At 42.5% G+C, this 15,463-nt stretch overlaps 1 protein-coding gene across 5 annotated transcripts in view; it reads left to right on the forward strand.

Moving 5' to 3' along the window:
* Nucleotides 1-15,463, forward strand: part of WNK1 (WNK lysine deficient protein kinase 1) — a 1,566,458-nt gene that overhangs the window by 1,214,963 nt on the left and 336,032 nt on the right. For all 5 annotated transcript variants that reach the window (XM_086952842.1, XM_086952840.1, XM_086952841.1 and 2 more), the window contains 2 exons: nt 5,519-5,659; nt 5,918-7,350. In XM_086952842.1, coding sequence (XP_086808968.1) covers nt 5,519-5,659; nt 5,918-7,350 — 1,574 coding nt within the window. The remainder of the gene's footprint in view (nt 1-5,518; nt 5,660-5,917; nt 7,351-15,463) is intronic.

A 15,463-nucleotide genomic window follows, 5' to 3' on the forward strand; every position in this document is an offset into this window, starting at 1 on the left:
TGCCTACGGAACTGAAGCCAGTGAAAAAATTTATTCTCTGATACAAGCGGAGACCTCAGAACCAAGAGTAACGCGAAACAAGGAACAACAAATCAAACAATTAATGTATTTAACACGTAGAGAAATCAATCAACGACTCCACGCAAACACCATGATAAAATACCACAAGGCACAACGAATCCCCAGAGGCCTCAGAATATCCCTAAGACCATCTCTCTGCAAAAACTCCAAACCGTTCACAGAACGGTGGTTCGCTATACTAAACAAATGCAGCTTAGACTTGATTTTATTAATCATTGAAGAATTGGCAAAAATATTGGAGGAATTGAAAGCAGAAATAGAGACAGTCACCGAAGAATTAAAAAAGGGCGTTACTGGAGAAGAGTTACAAAAGATCCTTGATGATATAAACACACAATTAGCCAACCATACACAGGAGGTGAATGAACGAAAACTGAGGAAATACAGAAGGGACACATTAGACTACAAGTTACAAGAAGTCTATACATGGGCTGAAATATATGCTAAGAGGAGACAAACGAGACAATATACATCCCAAACAGACACATCATCCACGGACAGTGATAGAACCCAGCAAAAAAAACCAACGATCAGAAGTACAACACCCGATAAACCAACCACCTCGGAGCCTTTTTTAGAAGTAGGCCCAACAGAAATAGAAGACCCAGGAGGGGACGCAACAAAAACAAAAGAAATAAATCCACCACAAACGAAGACCACCACGACCAGGAAAGACAGGAAGAAACACTGACGAGCCCAGATAACTTGGTATTGAACATCTCAGACCAAAACCTCAGTGCCTTGCAAATAAACACCTTACAACGAGGACTATCGTTCGTGCCCACAACCCATACCAACAAACTAGAACTCGAAGTAAGTCTTTTTAAACTCACACGAAAGATGAGGTTGAGACATTTTTTTGAAAACGTCATAACGGAAAAACTACCCACGAAAGATGATGAGCTTAAAGGTTTAAAAACCTCCAGCAACTACATGCCACCAACATCACACAAAATGATTGACCTCTTTGAGAACTTGTGCAAACAAGAAATCAACAAAATCAACACCAACAAAAGGTCTAAAACATTGAACATGTCCAAAAAAGAATTTGGAGCCATAGAAAGTATAGCAAACAACAAAAAATTAATCTGTCAAAAAGCAGATAAAGGAGGAGCTACGGTGGTAATGAATAAGAGTTTTTATGAAGAATCCATGCAAGCACACTTAAGCGACACAGATACTTACATGGAAATAAACCATGATCCAACCACGGACATACGTAGAACCCTACAGATCTTGTTGAAACAAGCCACAGATAAGGGAATTATCAATGAAAAAACCAAGCAGTATCTAACACAAGAGAACCCGAAAAGTCCCACCATATATCTCGTACCAAAGGTGCATAAAGACCCCAACAAACCACCATGCCGGCCTATCGTATCCACCAAATTGAGCATACATGAACCAGTGGGCAAATTCATCGATAGGTACCTACAACCTCTTGTCACAAAAAACATCTCCTATATAAAGGATACCACAGACTTTTTGGTAAAATTACAAGCAGTAAAAATGGAACCCGACTGCATTATGGCCACCGTAGACGTAAAAACATTATATACGTCCATACCACACAAAGAAGGCCTGGAGGCCATCGAGAAAGCCTTACTACGCAGCACCTACCCACAAGATCTACAAATCTTTTTGTTACAATTGATGGAATTTACCTTGATGAACAGCTACTTTATTTATGACAAACACTGGTACATCCAACTAAATGGCACAGCCATGGGAAATTGCGCCGCACCGGCGTACGCTAATCTGTTCATGGGAGCTTACGAAGAAGAACATATCTATAACAACCAAGAATGGGCAACACACCTATTAGCGTACATGAGATTCATAGACGACATGTTCATTATATGGAAAGGAACACAGGAAGCACTGACACAACAACTGAGGATTCTAGATGAGAAAAACGAGAGAATAAAATTCACATGGAAGATCGACAAAACCACCATTCAATATTTGGATGTGGAAATAACATTGAATAACGGCAACATTACCACAAACCTATACCGGAAACCCACAGACAGAAATAACTTATTACATTACACCAGCCACCATCCCACAACGCTGAAAAAACACCTACCGTTCACTCAATTTCTTAGGGTGAAGAAAGTGGTATCTGAGGACCAGAAGTGCCTAGAACAACTTGAAATCATGGCAGAAAGATTTTCCTCTCGAGGATATCCAAAAGAAACTATCCAGGAATCTCAAAAAAGAGCGCTTACCAAAACAAGACAAGAACTATTGACATATAAAACCACCATTAAGCCACAGAGAATAACATGTGTAAGTAAATACTCAAATGTCAGCTCCCAGTTCAAGAAAATCATTTACAAGAATTGGCAAATTGTGCAAATGGAAAGTGATTTCAACGGCATATTTGATCAACAACCCCTCTTTGCTCATACCCGTGGTAAAAACTTAGGAGAGCTATTGAAACAACCTAAACAGACCTTTCCGCATCAAATTTTCAGAGGAACAGTACCATGTTTGAACTGCGCAAACTGTCACAACATCATGAAGGGGTCAACGATAAATCACCCCATGAAAGGACACAAAATACCACTTAAAGTAAACGCCAGTTGCGACACCACCAATGTGGTATACCTTTTAAAATGCCCATGTGGAAGTGTATACGTGGGTCACACGGAAAGAAAACTAAAAGTGAGGTTAACCGAACATAAGAGTAACATCCGCACACACTCGACCAAATCAACGGTAGCTACCCACTTCACAGAAAAACGCCATAATCTAAATCAACTGAGAGCTTGCATCCTAGAGGTGGTACCAAAAAAAGAAGGAACATTGAACAAAAAAAACCTGCTCAAAAGAGAAAACCACTGGATATATTACCTGAACTGCCTTAAGCCACATGGACTCAATGATCGGACAGAACTTTTGTGTTACTTGTAACTTAGAGACAAGTACCTATTATAACATACGACCTGTTAAACATATCGCCCAGTAATTCATATAGGGGGCCTGATTGATTTTCTCCACATGTTTAAAACACACCTTGTAACACCGAATATGTGTTTGTTTACTAACAGTTTCACTTTGCTAACACGCATCGGCAGAATAACCTGCACTTTTATTGTCACTAAAGCTTTATTTTGTCAATTTCACGCTAGTCTAAAAAAAACGACCCAGCAAGGACAGCCTGCACCTTTAATGAAACCACTCCCATATAGCGACATAGAACGCATGCGCTAACTCCGCGGCGTTTCCTAACCCCGATATGCAGACTCTCCATTGAACCGGAGAGTACCCGAGAGAGATCGCAAGCAACTAACGGTGAGCTAAAACTAGACCCACAGAGCCAAAGCGTAAGCGGCAGCGCGACCCCTTTGTTAACCGCCAGTTAACTTCATTGCATATGCCCCTAATCAGCGTTAAAGTTTAAAGACGCGCGCATGAACACATGTAACCAGCTATGTTATAACCGAAGCCTCTAAACAGCAGGATAGCAATGTTTTAAGGACAGGCGCTTGAGTATACTAAGTTAAGCATGTTTATCACGTACTTTTGAGAGAGCACAAGTAGTGTTTATTAGTGACTTAAATTTGGTTCAATCACATAAGGTTACAATGTACATATTTCGTTTGTTTATAGATGTTCCCTGAAGAAGGTGACTCATTTCACCGAAATGCATAGGAACTAAACAACATTGTTGCTACTTGCCATTAACCATCAATGTGATGACATTTTGAACCAATTGGAAATACAATTTATGTTGAACAAAACTACCTTTGTTTGGAATTTCATTTGTGAATAAAACTCCAGCTGGATTACACAGCATTAATACTGGTGCCATGGGAGACACACCTATGGGTTCATAGGTGCGCAACCAGTTTGTTCTACTACATACACTCCAGGAGGGGAGTGATTCCCATGTCTGCACAGTAAAAACAGATTTAAAACAAGGCGGTGCACATCCCTCTTCCACAAAGCAGAAAGGTCTCTAGGGCAGAAGCTATTCTATACTGACTGTGAGTGCGTGTATAAGCGCCTGAGTGTCTGCATGAGAAGCGTGGGGGCATGGGCCTTCCATGGGAGCATGGTAACAGAGGCTATGAATTACTTGTACGGAGACAGGCCGGCCCTTCGGCTCTGCAGCTGGGGAATGTTTACTGAAACTAGAAGGCAGGAATGTATCTTCGAGGAGCGGAACAGATAACTCGAAGGTTGTAGTCAGTCTTGGCAGGCAGCAGGCTGAGCTAAGCGTGGCGGGCCGCGCTGGAAGTAAGGCAGAGTTCACAGGTACGGGGGCAACCTGGGCAGCCTGGGCTGAGGCTTTCAGAGTCAGAAGGAAGAAAAAGGCTCGATGGCAGAGATTCAGGGCCTACTTTGCCAGAGCTGAAAAACATGTAGAGTACACTACAAAAAGACGTTGGCATAGCATACTTAGGAACGGACTATCCAACCCATTCAGGGTGGGTCTGAAAGAGGACATGTTAACGTTGGACGCAAATGTATTTGCGTCTTCATAGCTGGCACAGGAGGGAAGTTACATGCACTTTAACTCGTACATGGAGACGGTGGGGTACACGATAGGGAACATAACTTGACCAAAAATTTATATTTCCTCAACAAGACCTACAACTCAACATCAAAAGCCTGCTGCCAGCACTTAATTCAAGCTAGCCCCGCCCAGCCTCATATCTCAAAGACCAGTGTCGTTATAAAACAAGCTCTCTTCCTTCAAAACCATTCCCTTTTATTCTCAATTACCACTCTCCTATCCAGCTTTTATCACTGCCACTGGCCATTTATTTGCCCAATGCGTTATAAGCTCTCCACCTTCAACTCTAATAATCTGCATTTGAAAAGATGTCTCAAAAGTTAACTTTTTTCCAAAGACTTCAATCCATTACAGCACGGCTGAATTCAGTTATTCCTCCTCCTTCACAACAACAAACACCACACGCACAGTAATTGCACAGTCCCCTGCAGCATTGGTTATCTCGCATCCTACTCCTCAAGCCACCATACCAATCATAACAATAATGTGCTATAAATAATTTTGGCCTTACACAAGGCCACTAGTAGCTCCTTATCGGATGTCTTGATTTTTATCTTGCCTATTGGTATTTTGGATTTGGACTACTTTCACTATTTTATTGAATATCTACATTCACCACTAAATTTATTTGTCTCAATAAAAATGTAATGTAGTTGTGCTTAATAGCTGGTGTTGAACTCCTGCTTCTCATCTTAAAACGCCAGGTGGCACTGCTCACTTACTATACAAGTATATAATATAGGAATCAATAGTTGGGCTGGCTTTAAACTACTTGACAACTTTCCTTATATTTTTCGTGATCACTTATCAATGATGGAAGCAGTGCCAGACATTAAGGGCTTGTATTTAATAACTTTACAACTTGTTGACATTGTGAACACTAATGAAGTGGTTTGTTTTCCTCTGCAGGTATTCTTCCAAACTCCCATACCCAAGTTGTCCATTCTGCTGGAAGAAGGTTTATAGTTAGTCCTGTGCCAGAGAGTCGATTGCGGGAGCCAAAGTTCTTTACCCCCTCATTTCCTCTACCAAAAGAGATTCCAGTGACACGTACGTTATCCCTTATGCAAGCCTTTCCCTATTCATCAAATGTAATTCTTCTGGCTATTAGTAACAAGTCTAAAGTTGTGGATCTGCAAAATAACTTGCAAAATGTTTTTCAAATAAACTCAGGCATATTTCCATATGTTGTATGGTATGCATATGGTATTTGAGCAGAGTGATTGTTGAAGAGAATTGTTTTTCTTAATGCACTTAAAGATTATGGTAAGACTCAGCTATGTTTCAATCATTATGTTTCTCTTTCAGTTCCTGTGTCTTGTGGTCCTGGAATAAATTTGTCCCAGTCTGCATCAGCTGTCAGTCTGCAACATGCTTTTTCTGAACTCAAACAAGTAGCAGTGACAGAAGGTCCTAGCACAGCACCCCCAATCTTTAATCAGGAAGTGACACTTTTCCCAACTGTTCTCCCTCCAGTGACTGGCTTATTAGGACCTTTACCTGTAACTACAGCAGGTCTTCCTCACATGTCTGAATCTGTTGTGAGTGAATTTGTTAATGGAGGCTTTCCACTAGTTACGCAATCTGTTTTTACACAACCTACTGAAAAAGTTATTACTGGTATTGCTCCTAGCACCAGTGGGCCAACTTCCATTTCTGTTGCGTCCGTCCCACCTCTTATTGGAAGTACTGTGGGCAGTGCTGATGCCTCTACAGCTGATTCAGTGCTCATGACCTCTTTGTCAAGCATTGCACTGGTTGCTGGAACTACCCCATTGGCTACTGGTGTAAAGTCTCCACCAATTCAACAGATTCCTGGAGTAGGGCAAAATGTTACTGTGTCAGGTGCTATATCTCAAACCTTGACCTCTCCACCTAAACAACAAATTTCATCTTATGCCACGCAGACTTCTACCTTCCCACCTCTTGTTCTTAATATCCCATCAAACATTGCTGTACAGCCTGCTGTTAGTACATCTGCCAATAGTCTAACAAATACAATTGTTTCAGGCACTCTTCCGCTTCAGCCAGAGAGTGTTCAGAAAACAGCAGATAGTGCACATATGCACAACACAACTGGTATGACCTTACCTCTGTCTGCACCATTAACATATGCCGCAGTGGCAGCAGCAGGTGTGTCAAATTTCTCTCAGCCTGAAGAGGGACATCCCGTACAGATTGCTCCATCTATAACAACCCCCGTTTTACCCCAGGGGACCATAACCACACCATTATCACAGTGCCTTCTGCCAGATGCCCCAATATTACCTCCAGTTTCCAATCCACCTGCTGTCCAGCAGACAGTGGTACATAGTCAACCTCAGTCAGCTTCTCTTCCAAATCAGCCTCACAGCCACTGTGTGGAGGGAGATGTGGATACTCTAACCAAAGCTCCTGGCATCGATGACATAAAAACTCTGGATGAAAAGTTACGATCTCTCTTCAAGGAACACACTGCTGGTGCCACACATGTGCCTGCTTCTTTGGAGACCACTTTATCAACAGAAACTGCTGTGCCACCCAGCATAACAACTACTGCGTTGATAAATCCAGTGATAATTAACACCAGTGCACCACCTATAAGTCTCTCCCTTGCCTCAGCTGACACACCAGATGTATTACCTAGTCTTACCCCTGGACAAGCTACTACTCCATCAAGTAATGTGCTGGCTTCAAACAGCATCACGACTACTGGAAAACCGGCAACTCCTTCCACAAAACCTACATTAACCAGGACACCGGTAAGATCACTGCATACTTTTGCATGTTTTTCTTTAATTCCTCGTTCGTATTACCTGCCGAAAACACCTTTTCAGTTCTGAAGGAGCTGTAAGCACCAGGCACCTTTGCATGCACTTCGAATAATTAGTAAACCAAAGGGTTGTGCATCTTTGTCACCGTTTTCTTTCTTGTCCTGGCTGAGATGTTCTGTAAACAGTTTTTTGGCTATTCTTTAAGGTGCCTATACAACTTATAAAACATTAGTCCCCTGAAAAACTTTTTTTATGTGAGTTCTGTTGTTCAAAACTTAATTCTTGAGGATTAGATTGACCCTGGAGCTGTTTTGAAAAATATTAAAAAGCAATACATTTTCCCCTTTCATGTGCACAATTGCTATGAAAGAGATCCTGCCAGTAAAGAACGGGGCCCTGCCCCAAACACTACCAAAGGCTGAACCAGTCTAGAAAGGATTCAGCATTACATGATTGATGGCACCAGAAATTGTTTAAGTTCTAAAATCCTCTTTTATTTTTCATAGTACTTCTAACAATACACAAAAATACTCTGATAGTCACAAAAGCTGCATTCTGTTCTATCCAAGGTTGCATGTCTAAAAGATCAGTTCCAATTGTAGTCTCATCGATTCCATTTGGGGAATCCCCGAACCCACTTTTTCCCATGTTTCTAGCCAGTATGTTCCTTTTAATTTTATTTTTTTACAGTATTGTAAATCATTTTTTCCCTTACTTGACATTTTGTCTTTAAACAGAAAAGCCTTGTGCGTGGAAAGTTCTGAATTGTCACACCCTTCATGCATTTACTTGTGTTTTAGGCATGTGTCCCTGTACTGCTTATTTATGTGTGTTCTTGGGTTTGAAAGCACAGAAGGACCAGTGGGTCTCTGAAGTAAAAGATTGAATTTTAAACCCTCTCATAAGTGGACCCATCTATGGAAACTCCTCCTAAACGGTTGTCAGCTAAGCATGGAGGAACCAGTCTTAATTTCAAAAACCTGTATAATATCAATTTTGACTGTAATGTTGTGACAAATTGCCCATGTGACTTGCCCAGATGACAACAAGGGCTGTTTCACTCATTTTCCCTTTTTTGTAGAGCTTTTCCCCTTAAGATGAATATTTTGCTGTACGTTGAACTTGTTTCCCAGGCAAAGGTTTTTTCAAACTGATTTACTGATGAATGATGTTTCAATTATTTTTGCTGCCTAAGTGAAGACAAACTTGTTTGGCCATGTGCTCATGGTATGGCGGACAGATAACTGCACGTTTTTCATGGACTGTGTTGTCTGCCTCCTAAATATTCATTCTATAGTAGTGTTATGAACTGAAGGATAGAGTAGGATTTTGCCTGAGAGGGAATGCAGGATGATTTCTTGAAAAGGCAGTGGTATTGTGAGTCTCGAAGGGAACATGACAGTGTAGCTAGGGAAAGGACGAGGCGCCTTACAATGCAGGCTTGCGGTTAGCCCTCAAGGACTTTCACATTTGAACTTCCATAAAGCATATAAAACCCAAAATGGACAAGCACTCTAACCATTCAAGATCGATGTCAAGGTATAACTGCTACTTGTTCACTGAAGAAAGGGCACAATTTTCCATTTAGCACAGCATTTGACATCACACAATATATCATCTGCTCATACCTCTTCGAAGATATCAAGTTGACTTCTGTTTCTCCATTAAAGTCTCCTCCAAGTGAATCACCACCAGTAATTCTAATACAAGCAGTGGGTTCACTGCAAAATGTAATCCGACTTTTGGAAATTTGAGGGCTAATCCATAGTAATCATGTTTGATGGCATGTGTGGCTCTATATACACATGCTCTACATACTCCTGCCATCTAGTGTTTCGTTCAGAGTTTTGCAACTTTTTTTTCTTCAAATAAGTCTTTCAAGTCTTGAGGTAGCGGGACTCCTCCACTCGAGGATCGTGAGCATTTTCATCGACTCTTTGGTTAGATAGTTTTCTCTCTGCATGTTGGGTTCGGACATGTGGCCTCTCTTGCATTCGGTACGAGTCTTCGGTTCCATACTGTTTTTGATGGTACAGTAAATCTTGATCACCCTTTCCAAACTGTTGCCGCTCGATAATCTTCATCGGATCGGCCATCATTTATCGCCCCTGGGGGTGCCGCCCATCTTGGGCCTACCTTTCAGCGTGCACCGTAGGTACGGAAGATGTGTTGCTGATGAAACAAACACCTTTTTGATCCGCACCAGGTGTGTAACCTCTGCCTGTCGCTAGACCACCGTGAAGCCGACTGCGACACATGCAAATCTTTCCGATCTAAAAAGACACTTTGAGATCGAAGGACATGTCAACTGGAAATGTCTTGCCTCTGGATGAAACTTCCGTTATCTTTGGCGAGGAGCACGCCCAGGAAGAGCTGAAATGTGAAGAGGAGGATTCAACATTCTCCGTCAAGGAGATCTCCGGCTCTGATTTGGAGGAAGAGGTCCAGTGCACCCTGCCTCTCGAGCAGCACATGAGTTCTGCTTCTCCCAACCCTGCTCCACTGAAAAACTCACCGCTTCTACGTCTAGAGTTCGCCGGACCAACATTGGCTTCAGGCCATGGTCTGATCCTAAAAGAGACTTCAGATGACCCACGTTTGGGCCCGGCTCAGAAAACTGCCGTCAAACGTAATTCTCCTTTTTCGGCACCGACCTCATCAGATCGAGCGCATTCTTCGTTCACTGCCAAGCCTTCGGAACCAACCTAGCAACCTACTCCATCTCCTTGGCTGCCGAAAAGGAAATCCTCTAAAGCCTCAGCTCCAAAATCGACCGAACTCAAACACGCGAAGCATTCTTTGGTTGGTTTGTCTTCGGTCGAGCCAATTCTTGAAAAGATGGACATTAAACGGAGGGAGATCCACATTCAAGAAAGCACAGGGTGAATAATAGTCTCACCTCCTCCTAAAAGGCAGTTAACATTTGAGGAGGACTTGAACATTCCAGTACCTCCCAAAATGAAGATAAGACAAGGCTAGTAGCCATGCACATCATCCTTCACCACCACCATCTCCTCCTTTTCAACATCAGGACCATCTAAACCATACACCTTTAGGTGCACCAATAGGGGGTTTAGGAGAACCATTGGGAGCCAGATACTTAGGATGTTTAGGATACAGACCCCAAAACTCCCAATGACCCAGATCTTTACCCAGTTCTCCCTTCACCACCTGAGGATGCTAGTGCTTATCAACAAGTAATTGTCAGAGCAGCTACCTTTCATGGAGGAATCTCTAGAACAAGACTTCCTACTTGACACTTTGTCATCCACCCATAAGAAAACCCAATTTCGGTCCATGCTTCAAAGCATGTTACGGCACGCATATGATCTATTTAAAGAACCTGTACGTGCCCGAGTTATAAACCCGCAGGTTGATAAAAAATATAAAGCTGCTCCCTCTGACCCACTTTTTATACATAGCCAGCTCCCATCAGACTTCACTGTGGCTACCACCACTCGTAATTGGACAAATAGGCAAGTGGGAATACCCCACCTAATGAGAGAGAGCAAACGCATTAATGCTGCTGGGAAACGGATTGCAGCTCAAGCAGCCAATGATTGGCGTATTGCTAACGCCCAAGCCCTACTGGCCCCACTGGAATGAAATAGAAGAACTGCTACAGTATCTTCCAGAACAACACAATAAAGGAATCAACAAATAGTGATGGTCAGGCCCTCACCAGTAATTCAATTAGATGCGCCTTGGATGCAGCAGACACAGCTGCCAGGGGTATAAACCCCAGCATTATGCTCAGATAACATGCCTGGCTGAGGTGCTCAGGTTTTAAACTAGAGGTTCAACAGGTAGTTTTAAACATGCCTTTTGGCAAGGAGCATTAATTTGGGCCTCAAATGGACTCCACTTTAGACAAAATGAAAAAAGACACAGACACCGCAAAAGCAATGGGCGCACTTCAAACTCTTACACCTCGCAGTTCCTTTCGCTGCTCAAGCTAAAAGGGCAGTTATAAATCCTTTGCCACAGATGTCAATTTACTTTCACTAAAGGATTTCACAGAGGCTCCTTTAGAGACAATAATAATAAAGAAAGAGGTAGGGGTACCTCAACACGTGGTGCAGCCTCCGCCCCCAAACAGTGGCTGCCCTATCCTTTCCGACGATAACATAACATATGTCGGGAGAAGACTACAATCCTTTCACATGGTCTGGGAAACCATCACATCACACCAATAGGTATGAGCCATTATCCAACGTGGCTACTTTCTGGAGCTCATTACCAGACTGCCCAACGTTCCACCTTGCAATCACAGACTATCACAAGATCACTTAGCTCTTCTTAAACAAGAGGTTCAAGCCCTTCTTCTCAAAAGAGCTATAGAACCAGTTCCCCTTCATCAACAAGGCATAGAAGTGTATTCCTTGTAGTTTCTAATACCAAAGAAAGCCGGGTCACTGAGACCACTCCTTTATCTCAAATCTCTCAACTACTACATCCTATAAGAAAATGTTCACATTGTTACTCTACAAGATATCATTCCACTTCTACAGCTAGACAACTTTATGGCCACTTTGGAGCTAAAGGACGCTTACTTCCATATACCTATTCATCTTGCTTACCTTAGATTCGCCATAGCAGGAAAACTCTACCAATTCAATGTTCTCCCTTTCAGTGTCAGTACCGCACCAAGGGTTTTCACAAAGGGCCTAGCAGTAGTAGCAGCACACTTATGTCAACAAAACATGCATGCCTTCCTGTAGTTGAACTACTGGCTAATCTAAGCCAAAACACCCATCTGCAGTGTCAACAACACATACAATTAACAATAGATCTGCTCCACAATTTGGGGTTCACCATCATTGTCCCTGAATATCACCTTCAACCTCCTCAAATTCAACTTTACTTGGGAGCAATCGTCCACACACACATTTTAGACATATCTACCTCAATTTCACACAAGCAGTACACTCACAGTTCAAATAGTAATGCGTCTACTCAGTATGATGGTATCTTGCCTTGCCATATTTCCCAACGCAAAACTAAATATGCACCCACTACAACAATCTTTCTCGTTGGTGGTCTCAGTCACAGGGTCACCTCCAAGAACTAGTGTTGATGAAATGAAATTTTAATTTGTAACACGCACTAATACCCAAGTGTGTCTAGGCGCAGCAGATCTGAAAAAGAGGCTACCCGGAGATGGAAAAGGCTGGTCAGTAAGCTCAAGCTCATTATTAAACAGCCAGGTTTTTAGAAGTTTGCGGAAGGCAAGAAGATTGATTTCTTTCTTAAGTGCCAGAGATAGAGAATTCCACAAGCTAACTGTTCCTCCCACGAAACTTCTTTCCCTCCCAGGAGGCAGTTTTTGCCCTTGGGATAACAAGATTAAATGAAGTAGCTGAGCGAAGCTGCCTTTCTGGGATATACCACCTGAATCTGTGTGTAAAATAATCAGGACTAAGCCCATGTAGAGCCTTAACCCCTTCAGCGCTGCGCGAATTCCGCTGCAGTGCTGAAGGTTCTAAAGAACCTATGGACTCATGACGGAACGGTTCCGTCATGAGCACAGGCCAACCGACGCTCATGACGGAACCGTTCCGTCATGAGCATGGAAGGGGTTAAAGGGAATACAAAGGGACTTCATTTCAATTTGCCTTTTAACTGGCAGCCAGTGCAGTATTGGCAAAGCATGACCCACCGATTTATGTTTCGGGATGGCGAGCAGCAGATGTGCTGCTGCATTTTGGAGGTCCTGCATTTTGTTTAGGAATCTTGATTGTATATTAAGAAATAGACCACTGCAGTAATCAATCTATGACAGAATAAGTGCTGAAACCACAGCTTTCTGGAGTTCCAAAGAAACAAAAGGTACTACTTTCCTGAGAGTTATGGTCATAAAAAGCAGGAAGACTGCCAGACTCACCGTTCTCTGCAATGGTGGAACCCCAACAATTTATTGAAAGGGGACTCTTTTTTTGGACCCTGTTCCTCAAATCACTTTAAGTAGAGACTTCGGAGATGGCTGGGTGTACATCACAAAATACAAGCTGTGTGGGATGCCAAACATTAGCCCCTAGACATTACCTACTTGGAATTTCAGGTAGTATTCCTTGCACTGCAAGCGTTTCTTCCCCATCTACCTCACAAAGTTGTCCTAGTCCGGACGGACAATATTACAGCCATCTCCTGTCTACGAAAACAGGGGAAGACAGTCTTCCCAGTTGTTACACCTCTCTCAGACCATATGGAACTGGGCTCTTCACCATCACATTCATTTGTTGTCTGAATGTCCATCTGCCTGGGACGGACAAACCTCTTGCGAACATGCTCAACAGGGTGCACCAACAGACTCACAAATGTGAACTCAACCCACAAGTCCCTCGTCCCTACTTTCAAAAGTTGGTGTCTCCTCACATAGACCTGTCCGCCACAAAAGAAAACGTAAAATGCCCGGACTCCACATCCAGGTTCACACACCCACTAGCCAAGAGCAACACACTATGGATGAGTTGGTCAGGGATATTTGCCAACGCTTTTCACCTCTCTCTCTCATTTCATTTCTGATTCAGAAATATCTCTCACCTTGATTCCAGTAGCTCCCACTTGGGCACTGCAGTCCTGGTTCATAGCGCTCCTGGATCTCTCAGTATTCCCACATGATAAGCTCCCCAACAGACTGGACCGTCTCACCTGATTTCTAAATCAAGGACAAATCAGGCATCCAGTCCCCAAGATGCTCAACCTAGCAATTTGGCTCCTGAGGTCTTAGTTTGGTTATTTAAGCTTACCACAAAAATGATTGGATATTCTTTAAGCAGGCACACATACTTACAACTAGAGCCTCTTACTCTGCAAAATGGAAGCGTTTTGTTTGCTATTGCCAACCTAAACACATTATTCCAATCAAAGCCACTGTGCAGGACATTATTTGCTCTTCACTTCAATTACAAATAGAACATACACTTCCATTCAATTACATCTTGCTGTAATTGCTGCCTGTATCCAAAATAGACAGCATTTATCACTATCCAGAATTCCTGTCATGAAAGCATTTCTGGAAGGTCTCAAATGAATCAATCCACCTCGCGTCTCTCCAGCACCCCCCTGGAACCTAAAATTGGGCTTACTAGGCTCCTGGGTCCTCCTTTTTTGCCACTACACTCATGCCCACTCCAATTTCTATCATCTAAAGTAGCATTGTAGTTGCCATTACTCCACTTAGGCGTATTAATGAGCTTCAGGCATTGACCTTAGAAGAACCATATTTGCAAGTACATAAACAAAGATTTGTACTTAGAACTAATCCAAAATTCATACCAAAGGTAGCTTCCCAATTTCATCTCAAACAATCCGTTAAACAACCTGTTTTTTCCCCTAACCTTGTTTCTATAGCAGAAAAGAAAATTCACACCTTAGATGTAAAATGAGCATTCATGTACTACATAGATAGAAGTCAAACTTTCAGGAAAACAAACAACTGTTTGCAGCTTTTTCTTCTCTACATAAAGGTAACCCCATATCCAAATCCGGCATAGCCAGATGGATAGTAAAGGTATTCAAACTATATTAAAGCAAAAAGACCTTGTTCTATGCACACTTTACTCGGAAAAAGTGAGCAACAATGGCATTGTTAGGAAATATTGCCACAGCTACAATTTGTAAAGCAGCTACATGGTCTACACCACATACATTTAGTAAACATTACTGTGTAGATGTGTTAGCACACCACAAGCCAATGTAGGTCAGGCAGTGCTATGTACACTTTTTCAAACTACTTAACTCCCACACACTAGCCACCACTATCTAGGAGGGACTGCTCTACAGACTGCACAGCATGTGTATCTACAGCCACACATGCCATTAAACGGATTATGTTACTTACCCGGTAGGCATCTGTTCGTGGCTTCACAAGCGCCTTCCCGAACACTTGTGGCCATTGCAGTTACGCTTTACATAATTCTTTTAGCATGGACATCTTTATACTAGCACTTTACTTACACTCCTTTCTCACCCTTCTCCGGGAAAACAATCTAATAAAGTAGGTGATGCCCGTGTGGCTATCACAGAGAGGAGGAATCACTCTACCTTGTGACTCAAAAGACTTCTTAGAAGAAAAACAAGTTGCACAACTCCAAATCCA

This window comes from Lissotriton vulgaris, chromosome 1_2 (assembly GCF_964263255.1).
Source record: "Lissotriton vulgaris chromosome 1_2, aLisVul1.2, whole genome shotgun sequence".
NCBI lineage: Eukaryota > Metazoa > Chordata > Amphibia > Caudata > Salamandridae > Lissotriton > Lissotriton vulgaris.